At 38.7% G+C, this 22,047-nt stretch overlaps 3 protein-coding genes across 3 annotated transcripts in view; 1 reads left to right on the top strand and 2 right to left on the bottom strand.

The window, feature by feature from the left end:
• Positions 1-496, bottom strand: part of acat1 (acetyl-CoA acetyltransferase 1) — a 31,322-nt gene extending 30,826 nt beyond the window's left edge. The window contains exon 1 of the mRNA XM_063054128.1: positions 357-496. Coding sequence (XP_062910198.1) covers positions 357-434 — 78 coding nt within the window. The 5' untranslated portion in view covers positions 435-496. The remainder of the gene's footprint in view (positions 1-356) is intronic.
• On the top strand, positions 124-18,995 carry LOC134349584 (craniofacial development protein 2-like). Its single transcript, XM_063054129.1, has 2 exons — positions 124-137; positions 16,005-18,995. Exon 2 carries the CDS (start codon positions 16,568-16,570, stop codon positions 17,291-17,293), a length of 726 nt encoding a protein of 241 aa, XP_062910199.1. The 5' UTR covers positions 124-137; positions 16,005-16,567; the 3' UTR covers positions 17,294-18,995.
• LOC134349582 (cullin-5) overlaps positions 2,875-22,047 on the bottom strand; it is an 82,024-nt gene continuing 62,851 nt past the window's right edge. The window contains exons 17-19 of the mRNA XM_063054127.1: positions 21,783-21,901; positions 10,121-10,244; positions 2,875-7,284 (exon numbers count right to left, since the gene is read on the bottom strand). Coding sequence (XP_062910197.1) covers positions 7,090-7,284; positions 10,121-10,244; positions 21,783-21,901 — 438 coding nt within the window. The 3' untranslated portion in view covers positions 2,875-7,089. The remainder of the gene's footprint in view (positions 7,285-10,120; positions 10,245-21,782; positions 21,902-22,047) is intronic.

The following is a 22,047-nucleotide window of genomic DNA, read 5'->3' as shown; positions in this document are numbered from 1 at the left end:
CCCGTGCAGTTTCTGAGAACTCAATGCTTTCAAGTGCCTCGAAAGCCCCAAGTTAATCGGAATCCAGTCCAGCACCGCTATTTGACCGTCAACCAACCGACCCCAGTGGTGGAATCCATCATCCTACCAGGCAGGAGGTACAGGAGCCCGTGGGCTCACACTCAACCTTTTAAGGACAGCTTTTTCCCCTCCGCCATCAGATTTCTGAACGGTCCATTAACGTTGCACTGTTTATTTATTATATATTATTTACTTGTAACATAATATTATTCAGGTATTGCACTGCATTACTGCCGCAAAACAACACACATGTCATTCATGTATGTCGGTAACCTCGTAGCTGACGGATTACCTACCTGCAGCCGCAGCCACGGCGCACGGCCACCCCGCTCACCCCGCCGTCCTGCGAGAAGAGCTAAGCGAGCAGTCGCCATTGCGAACCCCCGGCAACCTCCTTCACCTTCAAGCGGCCTGCCCCTAAAGACCAATCAGCAGCGAGCAAATCGACAGTCCAATCAGGAGCCGCTACCTTCCTACTTACCGCAATGACATCTGGGAACTGTGGTCTCAGGGAAAGAGCTAGCGCTGAAAAGTTTAATGTCTGGTCAGCATAATATAGTTTAAAGTAAAATTATTATCAAAGTATGTATTTATATAAAACTATGTACAACCCTGAGATTCGTTTTCTTGCAGACAAGAACCGTAACATAATTGAAGCTCGTACCCATCGGGCGGATAAACAAACAATGCGGAAAAATACAACAAGGTGTGCAAATACAGAGAAAAATATAATGATGATAAATAAATAATTTATATCAACAACATGGAATGAAGAGTCATTGAGAAACAGGTGATGGGGCGAGTGAAGTTATCCCCATTGATTCAAGAGCTTGATGGTAAGGGGGTAATAATTGTTCCTGAACCCGGTAGTGTGAGTCCTGAGGATCCTGTAGCAAGTAGAGAGCATGACCTGGATGCTGCTTTCCTGCGACATCGAGAGAGGGCATTACCGTGATGAACTAGGTCGTATCCACTACCTTTTGTAGAATTTTCTGTACAAGGGCACTGGTGTTTCCAAACCAAGCTGTGATACAGCCAGTCAATATATTCTCCAACAGACATCGATAGAAATTCTTCAAAGTTTTAAGTATCATGCTGAATCTTCACAAATGCCTAAGGAAGTAGAGGCGTTGCTATGCTTTCTTCGTAATTGCACTTACATGCTAGTCCTAAGGCAGGTCCTCTGAAATGATAATACCGAGGTATTTAAAATTGCTGACCCTCTCCACCCCGGTTCGCCGATGAAGATAGGCTCATGGACCTCTGCTTTCCACCTCCTTAAGTTAATAATTAACTCCTTGTTCTTGTTGAGATTCAGTGAGAGGTTGTTGTGCGGCACCTCTGCTCCAATACCATGTTGAAGTCTGCTGATGACATCGCTGCTGTTGGCCGAATTAAAGGCGGTGATGAAGGTGGAAGGAGTCTGAAAATCTGGCTGAGTGATGGAGGAAACTGGAGGTCCATGAACCCGTCCTCATCAGGGGACCAGAGGTAGAAAGGGTCAGCAACTTTAAATTCCTTGGTGTTATCTTTTCAGAGGACTTTTCCTGGCCCCAGCATACAAGTGCAATCACGGAGAAAGCGTTAGGGGTTCGCGCAAATTCGGCATGACGTATAATACGTAGACAAACTTCTATCGATGTGCGGTGGAGAGTCTATTGCTGGTTGCATCGCTGCCTGGTAAGGAACACCAATGCCCTTGATGAAAAATCCTAAAAAAGTAGTGGATACTGCCCAGTCCATCACAGTCAATGCCGTCCCCTCCATCGAGCACATCTACACGAGCCTTAGGAGTCACCACCAGGTTCAGAAACAGTTCTTACCCTTGAACCAGAGGGGATAACTTCATTTGCCCCATCACTGAAATGCTCATACAACCTATGGACTTAATTTAAACGACTTTTCATCTCATGTTCTCGATATTTATTGCTTATTTATTACTTCTTTTGTATTTATTTTTGTATTTGCTTAATACATTGTCTTTTGCACACTGGTTGTCCATGCCATAGGTGCAATCTTTCATTGATCCTATTTTGGTTATTAGATTTCCTGAATATGTCCGCAAGAAATGAATCTCAGGGTTGCATATAGTGACATATATGTACTTTGATAATAAATTTACTTTATAAGAACTTAAAAGTAACAATGACAAGGTTGGTGTTTACTTTAAGGTAACCGTAACACTTTGAAAGTATTGAAATCTACATAATCTTTGACCCAGCTATCATTAAGACTGTATTGCATATTTGAGAGGGAGTGCTTGGTTTGGCGAGGTCCTGCAAAGTGATAGCAAAAACAAAGTTGGGAAAGGAACATTAATTGATCAAGCTGAAGTGTTAACCACCATCTCCAGTCAGCTGATGACTGAGCTGAGGAGTAGGTACAGAATGTACCGTTTCTGATTCTGATTTCCATAAGTAGTAATGTTTTTCTTTTGTTCCAGTTTGAGAGGTCACCGAGTTCAACCATAGCTAAAAATGTAGCTTTGGCAATTACAACAGACACACGTTTGTAGATAATGAATGTTTAAACTACTAAAGTCGGGTTTATATTCAAGTAGAATAGCATTGTGTTTTTGACATTGCAATTGTCTAAGCAGAACTGGAGGAAATTTAAAAGTGCTAAGGCATTACATTTTAACCAGAGGAAATTTGATGCAGGTAAGGCAACCTGTAGAAATAAAACCCATACCCTTACACAAGTAGAATATTACATATTTTTTTTAAAAAAGGACTTGATACCCAAAATCTCTTTCCCAATGGATAATGTCTTAAATTTTTATAAGTGATTACATAAAATACACACAGAGGCTTTATATTGCACTTTTATTTTGCTGGAAAATAAATTATGCAACTTAAAAAATAAAAATTCAAAAAATAATGTAGTACATCAAAATAGTTTGATCAGGCTGCTATGTAGAAACTGCTACCATTCAGAATTGTACAGCATCATAACCTTGGTATGTAGTGGCACACATTTAACTTGCAAATATTAATTGTAGATAATCAAACCTATCAATTTAACTTTGCACAACACTCCAGGCTTTAGTGTATATTACAGGAAGGCTTCCAAGTCTTCAGCATCTTGCAATGATATGTAAAATATGAAACAGCTTATGTATAACCAGGGTACAAATGTATACAATTTATTGATGACCTCAAAACAATCCTACATGAAAAATCATCCATGCAAATTCAATATCAATTCTGTGTACAATAAACTTGCTCAAATGAATAAAGAAACCTAATTTTCAACATAACAATAAAACTTAGTTCTACAGTAAGTTTTCACTGTAGTTTTTGTACTATTTAAAAAGATGGCTTTGAGGTTGCTACAAAGGACATTTTAACTAGTTATTGAATAACTTGTATACTATTACTAATTGTTAAAATTATACAAGTTACAATCATCATGTCTTGAATTTTGTTTTATGGGGAAAAGGTCAAAATACACCATTTCACATCACTTCTGAGAGTGAAAACAGATTTGAGCGCAGATTTAGGATGCCTAAAAGCACAAAAATTAAAGATTCTATGGACAGAAATGGAAGACTTCAACATGTAATTTTAATATTCATTACCAATAAATTGCAGATTTCAGTAAAACGAATTCTATTAAGTCACAATTTTCAATTGTTGACTCATTCAATATTTTTAAATTGATTTTTTATTCCACTTGAATAAAATTCTAATATTCCAATGCTCTTTTTCTACCAGGCAGTGTTGCAACAATATCCATAACACATCTTTGTTTAATGAAGTGAGTTCACATCTAAATGCCACTTCAGGGATTTTCAGGGCATGCAATTTATTTGTGTATGCCAATTTACTCTGCATTAAAATCACAATAATCTGGTCACACAACCAAGATTATTATTCTTTGTTATTAAAATATTTATTCAGTTCCTGCTCCCAGATCCTTCTGATTAGATGTAAAATTAGACACTAATTTAGCCACATTTGGTACTGGGGCAGCGCTGAAGAATCCAATCTTTACATGTAAAATGTGAGTATGCATCCAGCAACATTACCATACAAATACTGGGACCAACAAAAAAAGTCTTCATACTTTGATATCCCTCTCGCTACCTATGCATAATTTCCCAGGTGTGCAGTTTGAGTGCTGAGTACACTCAAAATATTGGATACAACTCAATGAGAATCTATGATCCCACTGTAGTTATTAAATCTACAGAGATTTCATTTTTTCATGTAATAATGCACCCTTTTAAAAGGTGAGAATGCCAAGGTGTTTCTTAAAATAAATCTAACCTGAAAATAAGGCAATCTAATTTTACCACTCTATAGAAATTTGGAAGCATAGATGCCACGTGTATAATCAGTGCCCTTCACAAACTGTAGTAATTAGAGAGTCAAATAATAGTTTACTTCTTGCAACTTTATACATTCTCTTCAAAATGGTCAAATTCTTGTTGCAGTATGAATCCATGGATATTACAGTAGTCACCTCATCTGAGTGCTCATGATCAATTTTTGAATTTTGACAAGAATGAGATAAGCCACTCAGATCTAGTTGGTGCTAAGTCTACTTTTGTCTTTATCGCCAGTCATCCAGATTATGCACATTCCCAAGAGAAGTGGCCAGGATCAATAAGCAGGCTTCCTGGTTTATTTTCCCTTCAGTACAGGGTACTTGAGGCTCATTAATGCTCTGGCTGATATCAACCAACTTAAAACAATCCAACAATAGTCTATTGTATAAATGGATTAATTCACCCAAAACACAAGACAGTCAATTACTATATAATACATATAAATTTGCATCATTGTCTAGTGACAGTTTATATTATTCAAAATGTGACATTATGGATTTGCATTGTCACTCGTTGACCTACATTTAAAAATGCTGAAAGTGCACATACTGTCTCAAAAGTCACAGCTGACCATGGAGAATCCAGCACGTGCACAACAAAATCATTGAAGTTATGAATCATCCTCAGTCAAGTTTAAATTTTTCCCACTTCCAAAACATTCAAACATGAACCCAATGTACCCTTTTACCATATTAATTCAACAAAACCTTCTTGGACTGCACAATCAAACTCTCCTCCCACACCCTCAATCTGCATGAAACTTCAGAAGTTAGACTGTTTATCTGGTCAAGAACATTCCAGACAACATTGCTCATCAATTAATTCAGCAGCAAACCTCACAAAACAATCCACTTTGGCTCTTCCCGTAGCACCACATTGAGCAAAACAATTCCCAGAGACGGGTCAGGTTAAAATGCTGTCTGGACATGGAATCTTCAAAGATAATTAAAATGCTTTCCAATTGAATAACATTTTAAATTAGCAAGAAAGAGAGATGGAGGGCTATGTGGGAGGGAAATTGATCTCAGAGTAGGTTAAAGGGTCAGCATAACATGGTGAGCCAAAGGGCCTGTATTGTGCTGTACTGTTCTATGTTCTAAATAACTAATGCCATAACAAAGTAATATAATAAGCAATTCATGGGACACTGAAGATTAAAGAAAAGGTTAAGAGCAGTATATGCACATATCTTGGGATGTTGGCCAAAATACTAATATTTTAAAAAAAGAAAATAAGGATACCAATTTTTCTGGAATATCATGACAATTTAGTGCTGGATCATCACTGCAAGCAAACTGATCAAAGGTTTCAGCCACTTCGGACTCCAACAAATCTCAGTCACAGTTATGTTTACATATCAACAGCCATCCATCACAAAAGATGTACATTTATTCTGTTCCAATCTCTCCCGATATCATTACCCTCCCTGCCCATAAACTTTCTTCAAATTCCTTAAAATTTTTAATCCTGAATTGATTTTGAGGAAAGAAAAAGGGGGTAGAGGTAGGCTACAAACATTGCAAATAAGCAGAACTGAATGCAAAAGGTAAAATGAAATAAAGCTTGTTCAACTCCAAATTGCATTCTCCCCCCCCCCCCGCCCCCTCAAACGCGTACACTCTTGGTGAGATACAGATCCACTAGAGCTGGCAGCATAGTTCTTCACATACGCGTAGACTATGCAGCTGAATCCTGGCCACATCCATGGTTTTGTACAATTAACAGCAACGCTGGCTCATTTTCTTGCATTCAGTCCAGAAAACAATATTTTAAAATGATATTTTTAACCACTTACATTGGGGGAAGAAAAACATTCAAATGGTTAATCTGGCTATTTCATAACAATGAATTATCCCAGGCCAAGTGCCTGGTATCCATCCAGAAAATGTAGTTGCAAGAACAGCGGGAAAAAACCCTGGATTTTTATGGCTTGCTGCTGTAATGGATTATTCCTTTGTCTAATAGACCTTTAGGAGCATTTCCAGTTACAGTTTTACATCCATCCAACTCCGCTACACCAGCCATGATCAAATCTTTTCTAAAGGTACACTGTGGCAGACTTTGACCCACTAGAGTGAGAGGCAACCTTAGAATTCAGGTTGCAAACAGCTAAATAATTATTCAAAAGTGGACAAATCCTTCTAACATTAACATATCAGCTAACCTCATTTGTGAACCACTATAGCCAGAGCAATATTAAACATTTCAAGTGTGCAACAGGATTTAAAAAAAATATTTTCAGGTCAGTCTGTATTAAATGACACCACCTAGTATTGTCAGAAAAGTGAAGCTGTTGCTCCTAACACAATTTTTCTTCGTAATACAAAATGACTCAAGTATTTTCCCAGTGCATGTATATTTAAAGTCCTATATTCACTGGTTTAAGTGTTTTCTGGAAAAAAAACTATATTTAACTCTTATACAGAACAAGTGAAAATAGGGCCAAAGTTACCAAGAAAGCATAGCAAGCTCCAACGAATTCAGTACTCCCACAAAACAGCATGCTGTCAAAAGTGAACTACACAAAGGCAGGTAAATGCTAAGTGGATGAAACTGGTAAATATTGTTCATCTGTGGTACAGTAAGGCAGGAACTTAATAAATTTGAGCTGTAATCACTCTTCAGCTACCTCTTTCAAAGTCTGCAAAAACAAAGGACTCATTCAAATTTCTGGCATAGTTCTCTTTCACAGTCATTTATGCCATATAAATGAAAGTGTTTATGTCCGACTCATCCCTTCTAATATATTTGTGCTCTATCAGCCATTCAATTTGCTCCTTGATCATTTTTTTCTGTGGCAAAAACATATTTTTCAATATTTCTACAAGTTCAGTCTGGAGCTGAGCATTTGTGATTTTTTTCCGCATCTTCATGATTTGTATGATTGCTTCCTAGAAATTAAAGCAAAGGGGAATCAGAATTTTAAACATCAATTTCATACATAGTTTTGGCATTTTCCTGTCTTTAAAATCAAAAATTGCTTAAAGGTTAGGAAAAATTGGTCAGTTTATTAAGATGATTAAACCAGCATGTAGCAAAATAATTTAAACATTATTAAATTAATAATAATTTTTTTTATCTTAATCTTTATTTCATCTTAATGAAATCTTAAAATATTTTTCATCTTAATCTTTATTATGATTAAACCAGCATGTAGCAAAATAATTTACAGTTTTCTTCAACACTATCTTCAAAACTTAATATTTTACTTAAAAATCTTGCTATTCATACAACATAAAGCTAACAAAATAACTGAATTCAGCAAACACTAATAATAGTTACTACAAATTCAAACAAGCATTAGATTGATGAACAAACCTCTAGTCATTGTATCTGATCAAGCAAATGGAACTGAAGTGTAGTTAGAATAAAGACAACAACTTTGCTGCACATATTAAAATTCCGAAATTAGTGATGAATAGCCAGCACAGCTGAAAAGGTCAACATGCTGAAATGTTTGCTCTTTCTGCTGTTGTGGCCTGACCCAGGAGTTTTTGACATTGTTTTTATTTCATGTACTTGCATCCACAATATTTTGCTTTTACAACCTACTGATCTATTGTTTGGTGGAAGCAACATAAGAAAGGAACCTAAAGTGCTCACGAGGAGAACACTGCCAGTTTAAACAGTGCCACACGTTCTTGGGCATTGATGCAGTATGGTTATTAGCGGCTAAATTATGGGACAACTCGACCTTCTGAATGTTAGCCAGGGCTGAGGTTAGCAATTTAGTAGACAATATAGGGAACAATCCTATCATTTCACTAAAGGAAAAAATCGTGCATCTAGCTAAAACGTGCACTTATTTGAAAAGCATTGCTGTACATTTAGTGGGAAGTTCAGAATTTTCGCACTGGAACTGATGTCACGTTGAAAGGACATTGGGGTTTTTCTGATTGGCTTGATGAAGAACTACACAGCGGGCAAACTGAGAACTTTAGTCCAGTAAGTTTATCACCTGTGGTAGGCAAGTTACGGAGAGATAAAATATACGTGCATCTGGAAAGACAAGTTAATTGGGGATCATCACCATGTCTCTGCGTGTAGGAGATCAATGTCTTACAAATTTGATGGAGTGTTTTTTTTTTGGATGATGTGACCAAGGTAATGAGGACAAGGCAGCCAATATGATCTATATGGACTTCAGTAAGGACTTAAGGTAGGACTTTGACAAGGTTCTGCACAATAAAGCTTAAAGTTCAAAGCAAATTTTTTTTTACCAACTATATGTATGTAATCACCACCAAGATTCATTTTCTTGTGGGCATTCACAGTAGAATCAAAGAAACAATATAATCAGTGAAAAACAGCAAGACAAACAACCATGTGCAAAATACCACAAACTGGCAAACACAAAAGAAAATAAATAATAATAAACAAATAAGCAATAAATATTGAGAACATGAGATGAAAGTGAGCTCATAGGCTGCGGAATCAGTTCGGTGTTGGGGAGACCTTGTGCAGAACACCCTGAAGGTTAACAAGCAGGTTGAATCGGTGGTGAGGAAGACAAATGCCTTGTTAGCACTCATTTCAAGAGGTCTGGAATACAAGAGCAGGGACGTGATGCTGATGCTTTTTAAAAGAGTAGTGAGGCCTCACCTTGAGTATCGTGAACAGTTTTGGGCCCCTCATTTTAGAAAAGATGTGCTGGTATTGGAGAGGGTTCAGAGGCAGTTCACAAGGATGATTCCAGGATTGAAAGTGTTATACGAGGAACACTTGATGGCTGTGTCTGTACTCGCTGGAATTCAGAAGGATAAGGGGGGATCTCATTGAAACCTTTCGAATGTTGAGAGGCCTAGATAGAGTAGATGTGGAAAATAGATATGTTGCCATGTACAGCTGTGGAGGCCCGGTCTTTGGGTGTATTTAAGGCAGAGATTGATTCAGAAAGAAGGCCGGAAACTAGGGTTGAGGAGGAGGGAAAGAAAGGATCAGTCATGATTGAATGGCGGAGCAGTCTCAATAGCCCAGATGGCCTAGTTCTGCTGCCATGCCTTATGGTCTTATCTGGGCCATGCTCTATCCTCATTGCTGCCATCAGGAAGGTGGTACAGGAGCCTCAGGACCCATACCACCTGGTTCAGGAACAGTTATTACCTCTCATCCATCAGGCTCTTGAACAGTGGGGATAACTTCACTACCCCCATCACTGAAGTGTTCCCACAACCTGCGGACAAAAGGACTTTTCATCTCATGTTCCTGATATAATTGCTTTTTATCTTTTTTTTCCTTTTGTGATGCACATTGGTTGCTTGTCTGTACTGTTGGGTGCTGTCTTTCATTGATTTTATTATGTTTCTTCTGTCTTTCTTGGATTTGATGTGTGCAACCACAAGAAATTGAATCTCAGGGTTGTACATTGAGATATATATGTACTTCGACTGTAAACTTACTTTGAACTTTAGTTCAAGAGCCTGATGGTTGAGGGGTTTCTGAACTTGGTGGTGTGGGACTTGAGGTTCCTGTACCTCCATCTCAATGGCAGCAGTGAGAAGTGAGCATGGCCTGGATGGGGGGGTCCCTTGATGATGGATGCTCTGCAAGGTTAGATCTCTTGGGATACAGGGAGAGCTGGCAAATTAGACACACAATCGGCTTTCTAGTATGCATTCCCAACAGCAAGGCTCCTGGAGAGTGCTGAAAATTACCCCCCACATTTTAACATACGGATCTTCTCAAGTTGATCACGAATACCAAAAGTTTATATTCACTAAACTGTACCTGTGTTCGTAATATTCTCAGTTGAACTATTCCTTCATTTTCTTCTTCCCTCATTCTTTCTGTTGTTAGTTGTAATCTTCCAATTAAATTAATCTTGCCCCTTTTCTGAACTTTGCTGTTCTTGCTATGAGAGATAAATGCATGCTATTGAAATACAGCTCTTTTTGAAGATAGTTTCTGATGTATGTAATCATTTCTTTAGCTACAGAATCAAATTAAAATGTGAATTAACCCTTTGCCAAATAGAAGCAATTTTACAGGGCAGAGAAGATATATTTTGAAATTTTAAAAAAGTAATTCACATACAACTTTCAAGGACTTATATAAACTTAGTAGACGATATAGGGAACTGTCTACTATAGACATGGTAAGGATTTCATTTTCCACACAAGTGCAAATCAATGCAGCAGAAAATCATTCTAAAGCATTACAATCACCAGCCCTTCTCACCCAGTCATGTAGCCACCAACCTGGTCAATAACAACTTAACAAGATGGAATTCAGACCATTATAAAGAAAGTAATGTGTAAATCAAGGATGAACCAGAGGCATTTCCTTAAAAATTCAATTTCACTAAAAGTTATGTGCCAGAGATGTGACAAAAGTCAAACAAAAAAAATCTAAAGCACTTTCCTGCTGTAAGACAAGTCTACATAAATTATATGCACAGTGGAAATAAATGCCCATTGTAATAAATATAAATACTTATTTTATTATTTTTTTAAAACAGTTGATAAAACTTGTTCCTCATTGTCTCACCCTTCAGTTTTCTCATCTTTCTAAACTGTCTTAAGTACCTCCACAAACTGCCCTCAATTAAGAACTGTAATGCAAAACTGCAGTAGTTTTTATTTTAGGTCCAAGGTCCCTTTAACTTATAAGCCAAGCTCATTTGATGACCAGAACTGAACACGAACACAATTCTGACCTTAATCAGAATTAGATAATGCTCAGGATATAGTCCGAACAGGGTACTATGTAGTTGGATGATTATCTCTAATGAACTTTTCTCAGGCAATATCTTTTCTTAACTCTCCCTTTCAACATTCACCCTTGGATGTCTTGTTACCATGAAATACAAAAGTTATTAATGCAATAAAATAAATATTGCAAATTTTGGGCCACACTAGGGTTAAGGTTAGATTAATCTAATTTTCTCCTCCCCCCACCACAGCAAAGTAGGAAACCTTGTATTTAGCAAATTAGTACAGAGATTCTATGTCTGACTTCCTTACATAAAATTAGAACTAAAAATTCCAACACCAATCAGGACACAGTTGTCTTTTGTGTGATATTTATGTTTTGGAAGTCAAAGATTGCTATACTCTTAGGTTTTAATGACTGCATCCCCACATCACTTCTTCAATAAATAATACCTGATTTTTCTTTATTAAATTTATTATCTTATTAAATTGATTTAACACTACTTGTAATAGTAACTGAGTTATCTTTTGCAAATAAACTATTTTCCAATGTGATATGACTCCTCACAAATGGTGCTGCTTCTTGGATAGATATTGTGTCCACTTTGAGGATTTAATTATTTTGCATTATTTAGGATTTCCCCATCAAACACACTCTTTGAGAACAGCAGATTGGAACAAGTTCCTCAAAGATTTTTGAATAAACATTCAGAAGAAATAAAATACTATGGAAGCTGTGTATTTTCTTGTTTTTACAGATTTGAAATAATTTCTTATTGTTACAAGCCAACCTTGGGTTACTAACAAGTTTTGTTTTTATAGATGCCCATGTCAATTCTGTCCATACATCAGAAAATGCACCAAATCACTTGATACCATAAACCAGAGTATTGTAATGAATTGTGTTAATGAGGGCCAATTGACATGAACATTTACTATCTTCCACCGACAAGTTACAATGGTACAGGTTAAGATATCGCACGTTCAATGGCTAACGTCAATGGCCACGAAGGGCCTGAGGGAGTTGCATTATTTAACAGAGTATCATTTCACAAACATTAACAGAAGTGACCGCTAATGAAAAGATCTTGGACTTTTGAATTTAATAATATTATGGGAGCTCATTTGAATGTAGGAGCCTCCGTAAATCAGTGTTCTTAACTTGGGGAAGGTGTGTATTGTATCTGAAGCAACAACTTCTACCAGAATGATATTACTTCATGTAACACATTTGTAATATATATATACACACACACACACACACACAGTGCTTATATAAAGTATTAACACACCCCTCTTGGAAGTTTTCATGTTCTATTGTTTTACAACATTGAATCACAGTGGATTTAATTTGTTTTTTTAAAAACACTGATCAACAGAAAAAGACTTTTTCTTTTTTTTTATTTTATTTTTATTTGGATAAGGAATTCACAATTATCATGTACTTTTTTCACACATATAACCTTTTCCATTTTTTTATATGTATAAAACTACAATTATTTATACATTCTTAAGTACACATTGAGATGATATAAAAGGAAAATAAACATTTAAATAGATAATTATGTACTGTGGTAAATCTAACCTATTAGGCTAAGTAATGAAATTAGTTGTTAAGAAAAATGGTAATAATAGTTTCCATACAACCCTTCTGGACCATTTCCACTGGTCCAAAATGTTGCATACAAGCCTATATACCAACCATTGTAGGTGTTTATATCCCAATTTGTTCATGCTTGTTCCTGCCCGCAGACATAATTATCCAATCCCTATGTACTTATTTACTTAATTTTTTCTTTTTTTTTTATCCCTTTCCCAAATCTTTCCCTTTACTTGTGTTAATTCTCTATTTTCCAAAAAAAAACAAACATTTAGACTAGGGGTGTTTACATTAGCAATATTACTGTGCTGATGAGAAGAGCAATATAAATCATTAGGAGAGTCATCTAAAGTCTGCTCGCATTGGGGTTATATATTCAATCCATTTATTCCAGATTTGATAAAATGTTTCTTTTTGAGTTCTCAGGGAGTAAGTCAACTTTTCCATTTTAAATATTTCCAAGATAATTTCGTACCAATCTTCTAATGTAGGTGGTATTGGATTTAGCCATTTTCTAGTGATTGATTTCTTACTTGCCGCTAAGAGGGCCTGCAGCAACTTTATATCTTCCTTCTGTTCAAGGAACAATACATGCCCCAAATAGAGCGTCTCAAAGTTCAGAGGTATCTGGGACCTAAGTACCTTAACTAATGTTCTATGAATACCTTCCCAAAATAGACTTAATTTAGGGCAATCCCAGAAAATATGAAAATGATTCGCCTCCTTGGAGCCGCACCTTCTCCAACACATCACATTTGTATCTTTATATTTTTCCTGATATGGGGTCTTGAAGTATCTTATAATGTTTTTCCAACAATGTTCTCTCCAAGTCAAAGAATTAGTCGAGGACCATTGAAAGCTGCAGATTTCCCCCCAAGCCTCCTCTGAAAGTACCAACCCCGCTTCTTTCTCCCACTTCTCTTTAATATACAGTGTATTTACATTTTTAGCATGGGAGAGTGCATTATATAGGCGAGAAACTGATTTACTAGGTATTGAACTGCAAGCCGAATTCAGAATCTTGAAAAATTCTAATTCTACTTTTGATAGGTCTGTATATCTACAACTCTGGTTAACATAGTTTCGTATTTGAAGGTACCTAAAAAAGTCATTATGTTCTAGGCCATGTTTGTCCTGCAGGATTTGGAAACTTTGTAATACTCTTTTATCTATAAATGAGAGGTAGGTTGTAAGACCTTTCTTTATCCATAGCTCAAATCTTTTATCTCCTCTGTTGGGAAGGAATTCGGTATCATATGCACACCATCTAAAGAGTTTTAACATGTTATTAATTCCACATGAATTAACCACCTTCTGCCATACTTTTAATATAAGATTTATCCAAGCATTATTAAATTTTTCCAACTGGGCCATCAATCCTTTGAAAAAGACTTTTTCATGTCATAGTGAAACAGATCTCTACAAAGTGATCTAAATTAATTACAAATAAAAATACAAAATAATTGATGGTATAATTATTCACCCCCTTCACGTAGATGCACTTTTGGCAGCAATTACAGTCTTAAGTCTGTATGGATAGGTCTCTATCAGCTTTGTACATCTGGACACTGCAATTTTACCCCATTCTTCTTTACAAAACTGCTCTAGCTGTGTCAGATTGCATGGGGATCTTGAGTGAACAGCCCTTTTCAAGTTCAGCCACAAATTCTCAATTGGATTAGGTTCTCTTGTAGTCTATCAGGTTTTCCTGCAGGACTTCCCTATATTTTGCTGCATTCAAATTACCCCTTTCCTTCACAAGCCTTTCAGGGCCTGCTGCAGCAAAGCATTCCCACAGCATGATGCAGCCACCACCATGCTTCATGGTAGGGATGGTGTGTTTTTGATGATGTGCGGTGTTTGGCTTACACCAAACATACCATTTAGTCTGATGGCCAAAAAGCCCAACTTTGGTTTCATCAGACCATAGCACCATCTTCCAGCTGACTTCAGAGTCTCCCGCATGCCTTCTGGCAAACTCTAGTCAAGATTTCCTATGATTTTTCTTTCCAACAGTGCTTTCTCTTTGCCACTCTCCCATAAAGCTGCGACTGACAAAGCACCCGGGTAACTGTTGTTGTATGTGCTGTATCTCCCACCACAGCCACAGAAGCTTGTAACTCCTCCAGAGTTGTCATAGGTCTCTTGGTGGCCTCCCTTACTCGTTCCCTTCTTGCATAGTCACTCAATTTTTGAGGACAGCCTGCTCTTGGCAGATTTACAGCTGCGCCATATTCTTTCCATTTCTTGATGATTGACTTAACTGTGCTTCAAGGATATTCAGTGACTTGGAAATTTTCTTGTATCCATTTCCTGGCATGTTCTTTTAAATAACCTTTTTGAAGAGTGCTTTAGCGAGTTCTTTTGTCTTCATGGTGTAGTTTTTGCCAAGATACTGACTTACCAGCTGTTGAACCTTCTAGCTACAGGTGTATTTTTACTACAATCAATTGAAACACCTTGACTACACACTGTGATCTCCATTTAGCTAATTATGTGATTTCTAAAACACAGCTGTACCAGTGATGATCTGGTGTGTCACATTATAGATGGTAAATACTTATGCAATCAATTATTTTGTGTTTTATATTTGTAATTAATTTAAATCACTTTGCAGAGATCTGTTTTCACTTTGACACAGAAGAGTCTTTTTTCTGTTGATCAGTGTCAAAAGCCAAATTAAATCCACTGTGATTCAATGCTGTAAAATAAAACATGAAAACTTCCAGGGGGTGATGGGTGTGTGAATACTTTTTATAGGCACTGTATGTAATATCTATAAATATATTTTAAATATCTATAAATATCGTGAAGAAGAGTGTGGCCCAAAACGTCGACTGTTAATTCATTTCCATTAATGCCGCTTGATCTGCTGAGTTCCTCCAGCATTTTATGTGTTGTTGTTTTGGATTTCCAGCATCTGTAGACTTTCTCATGTCTACAAATGCCTTTATTTGTTTCAGCCTTCTGACATATTTCAATCAACTTTCTGGCTTATTTCACATCAAAATAATTTATTAATGCATTATGGCAACAAATGCTAATGCTAGACAGTTATTCAGTTCAGCATTAAGCTGAAGAGATTTGCAGATGTTGGAAGTCCACAGCAACACACAAAAGTGGTGGAAGAAGTCAGCAGGTCAGGCAGCACCCACGGAGAGGAATAAACCTAATGAAGGGTCTTGGCCAAAAACGTCAACTGTTTATCCCTCCGATGAGATGCTATCTGACCTGCTGAGTTCCTGTTAGCATTAAACTTCATTGTTCACTGCATATATGCTAATATTGTTGAATAAATTATTTCTAATTAATCTGCTAAACTGTTACTTTATTTTTTTAAATCTCTTGTTCTGTCCCAAAGGCTTTCGCTTCACCCATGGCACGGTGGCCGCCATGGCCAGGGAGGCCCTGCGTCCCCTGGGTATCCGGACGCACCAGCTGGTCTGGTTCAGGGGGAGACAGAGGGAGAGAAAAAGAGGAATGGGGAAAGAGAGCTGACCCAGCTGGCAGCACCTGGTAAGGGTCCCTTGCTCGGGGTTACGCGCGATGGCCAACGGTGGACCCAGCAGGAGACTGGTGGGGAAGGCGGAAGAGCTACGACCTTGGAAGACAATGGTTGCTTTGCAAGCAGATGATCTACCAAGAAGAGAGGTGGTGATCTCTTTAAACTCACTAGGCAGAAGGCAAAGGCAAACCACTGCTGTAACCTGCCAAGTACATGATTTCCCAATGTCAGTCTCAACAAAAGATCAAAACAATGACGTTAACGGAGCCACGAATATCAGTAGTGAAGTCACGTCCAGCAATGGTGGGAATGAGGCTACCAGGATCATCAAGCGAAAACCTCATGTCAGGATAGCTAAACTAGAAAATGTGGTTATGGAAATGAAAAGACTGAAGATAAACATACTCAGACTATGTTAAATGAGATGGACAGAGGGGGGATGGCTCAAAAGGGATGACAGATACCAACTGATCTATTCAGGAGGAAGTGAACGTAAGCACGGAGTTGGAATTTTGGTAGACAAGGAAACAGCGAGAACTATCAAAGGCAGTATATCCATTAACGAAAGAGTGATGATGATTAAAATCTCAGCTAAACCATTTGACATCAACGTCATACAGGTCGAAATGCCGACCACAGACTATGACGATGACGAAGTCAATATGGTCTACGGAGAAGTTGAAAAGCTAATGAAAAAGACTAAAAACAACGAAGTAACTGTGATTCTTGGTGATTTTAATGCCAAAGTTGGCAGCGTAAGAGAAGTTTTGACTGTAGGACCCTTCGGGCTTGGGGAAAGAAACAACCACCGAGAAAGACTGGTTGAATTTGCAAAAACTAACAAACTAATGATTGCGAACACCGGGTACAGTCTGCCAAAATGGAGACTGTACATGTGGACCAGTCCTGATGGTTCAGTAAAAAACCAAATTGACTATATTTTAGTACCCAATCGGTTCAGGAATGGAGTGAAGCAGGTGAAAACGTACCCTCGTGCTGACTGTTATACAGATCACAACCCTGTGGTATTGGACATGAGTGTGCATTTGAAGATGAGAAAGGTCAAACCATCAAATAAGACAGACTTCGATTTATTCATTACGAATGAAGCAAAAAAGATCGAATATTTTGGTCAAAATGGATAATAGATTTTCAGTCTTAGATGACAACGGTAGCAACATGGCAGTGGAGAACATCTGGGAAGAGTTTAAAACAACAATGACAGAAGTTGCAGAAAAGACCTTGGGTTATCGGAAAAAGAGCAAAAGACATAACCCTTGGTTCACCAATGAGTAGAGAAAGTTAACTGAAGAAAGAAAAAAGGTAAAACATCAGGATAATGAACGATACAAAACCCTACACCACTTGATTCAAAGAAAATGCAAGGAAGCAAAAGAGAATGAGAATTGGATGAATGAACAGTGTGAAGAAATTGAGCAGTGTGAATGAAGCTATGATCATAGAGGCCTTCACCAAAAAGTAAAGGATATGACAAAATTAAAGAGGACCGTGCCATCAACTGGGTGTATCGAAGACAGTAGTGGTAATCCATGCTATGAAAAAGAAGAGAACACGGACAGATGGGTTGAGTATATCTCAGAATTATTTGAAGATAGCAGGATTGCTGATTTACCACAATTAAATCAAATGACTGATCAACCTAAAATATTGATGTCAGAGATGGAAAGTGTGATTTGGAGTCTAAAAGTCAGAAAGGTGGCCGGTGAAGACAAGATTTCCACTGAAATTCTTTAATCACTTGGGTCGAAGGGAAAAACGAACCTTTTAGCGATATTAAACAACAGTTATATGACAGGAAATCTTCTGGAGCAGCGGTCCCCAACCACCGGGCCGCAAAGCATGTGCTACCGGGCCGCGAGGAAATGATATGATTTGGCGATAGGAGTCAGCTGCACCTTTCCTCATTCTCTGTCACGCCCACTGTTGAGCTTGAAAGCAAGCGAGGTCATTAACAGCGCGTCATCCATGTCAGCGCGGTAAGGAGATCCAACTCCTCGAGCTTGCAAATGACGGCGGGCTGAAAAGTATGTTTGACATGACATCTCTGCCGGCATTCCAGATCAAAGTCAAGGCTGACTATCCTGAGATAGCCACGAAAGCACTAAAAACGTTGCTTCAATTTCCAACGTATCTCTGCAATGAATGCAACGAAAACTAAATTGCAGAATAGACTGGACATAAGGAACCCCGTTCGAGTATTGCTGTCTCCAATCACCCCTCGATGGGACCGTCTTGCTGCAGGAAAACAAGCCCGGTGCTCCCAATGATTCAGCAATACTGGTGTATTGCAATGATTTTATATGTTCATACGGGGAAAACATGTGCTGTGTGTTTAATATCCAAAAGTTACTTAAAATGTTATGATGCTATTGACTTATATAACCATATAACAATTACAGCACGGAAACAGGTGATCTCGGCCCATCTAGTCCGTGCCGAACGTTACTCTCACCTAGTCCCACCGACCTGCACTCAGCCCATAACCCTCCATTCCTTTCCTGTCCATATACCTATCCAATTTTTCATTAAATGATAATATCGAACCTGCCTCTACCACTTCTGCAGGAAGTTCGTTCAACACTTACTTCAAGCTCCCCTGTCCTCCCATGATAATTGACTTATCACTATATTCATGCGAGAAAAACATGCGCTGTGTGTTTAATATTAAATTCGTTAGATAAACCCTTTTAGAAACGAAATCGAGTGTATTAGCCACTTATCATTATATTCCGGTCGTGATTAACACCCCGCCCCCCCCGAAAAGAATCGCCAAAAGCGATTTGCAGAATAAAAATCGGCACATACACACTTGCGCAAGCCATGCATGCGCACTGGTGCCCGCGCAAGGCTTCATGGTCGTTGTAGTCTTTCTCAGGGTAAACCCAATGTTTTGTCTGTTACTCTTGTCCGTTGGCAACCCTAATCGCGCACCCCCCCCCCACCCGGTCGGCCGGTCCGCAAGAATATTGTCAATATGAAACCAGTCCGCAGTGCAAAAACGGTTGGGGACCCCTGTTCTGGAGGACTTTCTCAAATCGGTATGTATTGCCTTACCAAAAAAGCTAAGGGCGATAAAATGTAATGAACACAGGACGGTAAGCATAATGTCTCATTGCATCAAGCTACTGTTGAAAATAGTGTTCGGCAGAATGAAAGGTACAATCAGCGATGAAATCAAAGAAACGCAGTCTGGTTTTCGTAAAGGCTCAGGAACAAGGGAAGGAATACTTGCGATGAGAAACACCATGGAGAGATGCATTGGGGCACAAAAGACCATCTACTTATGCTTTATTGACTATGAAAAGGTTTTTGATAAAGTAAGACATGAGAAAGTTATAGAGGTGCTGAACAAGTAAGATCTGGGATGGGAGAATGTGCAGATAATAAGGAACTTGTATTAGAAACAGAAAGCGGCAGTCAGGATAGAAAATGAGCTATCACCATGGGCATGTACTAAATGATGTGTAAGGCAAGGCTGTGTTGGATCGCCAGATCTGTTCAACCTCTACGGAGAATGGATTTTTCGGGAATGCTACCATCAGGAGACAGGTATTCCAATTGGAGGCTGGAAGATGGATAATATCAGGTATGCGGACGACACCGCGTTGTTAGCTGACAGCGAATGCAAACTGCAAATTATGCTGCATAAAGTGAATGAGAAAAGCCTTGACTTAAAATCAACCCCAACAAAACAAAATCGATGGTGGTAAGCAAAACAAACACTAAAGACTCATTCATGATGGTATCATTACAAGTGAATGGACAAGACATTGGACAGGTGTGAAAGTTTGAATATCTTGGCAGTTGTCTGACAGATGACGGGAGATGTGAAGTTGAGATCAGAAGGAGAATAGGTATGGCTAAGACCCAGTTCATGAAGCTAAAAGATCTACTATGCAATCGGAAGGTAGCCATCCAAAGTAGAATCCTCTTCCTCGAGTGTTATGTATGGTCAGTGCTGATGTATGGATCAGAAACATGGACCCTCAAGAAGGATGACAAGAAATAAATTAATGCTTTTGAAAAGTGGTGCTATCAACAAATGTTGAAGATCAGCTGGGTAGAGAAAGCTTTAAATGAGAGGGTTTTGTCCGAAGTTGATAGACCACGGATATTGCTGGAGAAGATTATGAAGTTAAAAGTTGCTTATTGTGGACACGTTACACGGAGAGATAACATCTTGTCGGACTTGCTGTATGGAAAGGTGGAGGGAAAGAAAGGAAGAGGAAGGCAAAGAACAACGTGGCTGGATAACATCAAGGATTAAACCAAGCTGGGCAAGACTAGGGATGTTGTGGACAAGTGTCGAGACAGAACGGCGTGGAGGGAAATCATCCGCCAAGTGGAAATTCCAGATGCGACCTAACGACATCTGTCCCAACTTAAAAGAAAGCAGTAAAATTCTCCACCAAACTGGATTGCTGTTTTCCAACAGCTACATGCCACAATTCTGGATATGTACTGCTTTGCTTGTGATGATATAAGAGACTGCCTTTATACATTGGTTCTCTGATATAGTTTTCTTATCTCATTAGTTTACTGAATTACACTTCCCTAGATATGTTAAAAACATTCCGCAGGGATCGCTCCCTACACAACTCCCTTGTCCATTCGTCCCCCCCATCCCTTCCCACTGATCTCCCTCCTGGCACTTATCCGTGTAAGCGGAACAAGTGCTACACATGCCCTTACACTTCCTCCCTTACCACCATTCAGGGCCCCAAACAGTCCTTCCAGGTGAGGCATCACTTCACCTGTGAGTCGACTGGGGTGATATACTGCGTCCGGTGCTCCCGATGTGGCCTTTTATATATTGGTGAGACCCGACGCAGACTGGGAGACCGCTTTGCTGAACATCTACGCTCTGTCCGCCAGAGAAAGCAGGATCTCCCAGTGGCCACACATTTTAATTCCACAACCCATTCCCATTCTGACATGTCTATCCACGGCCTCCTCTACTGTAAAGATGAAGCCACACTCAGGTTGGAGGAACAACACCTTATATTCCGTATGGGTAGCCTCCAACCTGATGGCATGAACATTGACTTCTCTAACTTCCGCTAGGCCCCACCTCCCCCTCGTACCCCATCTGTTACTCTTTTTTATGCACACATTCTTTCTCTCACTCTCCTTTTTCTCCCTCTGTCCCTCTGAATATACCTCTTGCCCATCCTCTGGGTCACCCCCCCCCCCGTCTTTCTTCCCGGACCTCCTGTCCCATGATCCTCTCGTATCCCCTTCTGCCTATCACCTGTCCAGCTCTCGGCTCCATCCCTCCCCCTCCTGTCTTCTCCTATCATTTTGCATCTCCCCCTCCCCCTCCAGCTTTCAAATCCCTTACTCACTCTTCCTTCAGTTAGTCCTGACGAAGGGTCTCGGCCTGAAACGTCGACTGCGCCTCTTCCTATAGATGCTGCCTGGCCTGCTGCGTTCACCAGCAACTTTGATGTGTGTTGTTAAAAACATTCTGCCACATTGTTAAGACTATTTTTAAAAAGCCAAGATAAACCAGGTAGTAAGAAATAATTGAATAGAAACTAAATTGTTTTTTTCCCCCACAATCTTTTATCTTAATATTTCAATATCTTCACTTAACTAAGCTTTAGTACTTACATTAAAGAGAAGTCCTGGTTCACTGAGAAAAGTGTGCCTTCAGTAAAGTCTTTGGGTGAGCTAACTTGAGGTTCATGGAGTAAAACCTGACGTTTCAATTTTGGAAAAGCTACAAGAGACTTTAGAAATAAAAGAACTAGTAAGATTAATTATCAAATGCATTAAATGTATTTGACAAGAAGGCCAAAAATCAAATGCACAAATGGCATCTTTAATAGTAAAAGTGATACATATAAAATCTAAGGCTCAATTTGTAGTGTTCAGA

Source organism: Mobula hypostoma, chromosome 7 (genome assembly GCF_963921235.1).
Source record: "Mobula hypostoma chromosome 7, sMobHyp1.1, whole genome shotgun sequence".
Classification (NCBI taxonomy): Eukaryota; Metazoa; Chordata; class Chondrichthyes; order Myliobatiformes; family Myliobatidae; genus Mobula; species Mobula hypostoma.
Note: the sequence above shows the minus strand (reverse complement) of the source record. Positions and strands in the feature narration are given on the sequence as shown.

Bases quoted from the DNA above. Each gene is read 5' to 3' on its own strand.
- LOC134349584 (XM_063054129.1), top strand. From the start codon at position 16,568: ATGAGATGGACAGAGGGGGGATGGCTCAAAAGGGATGACAGATACCAA.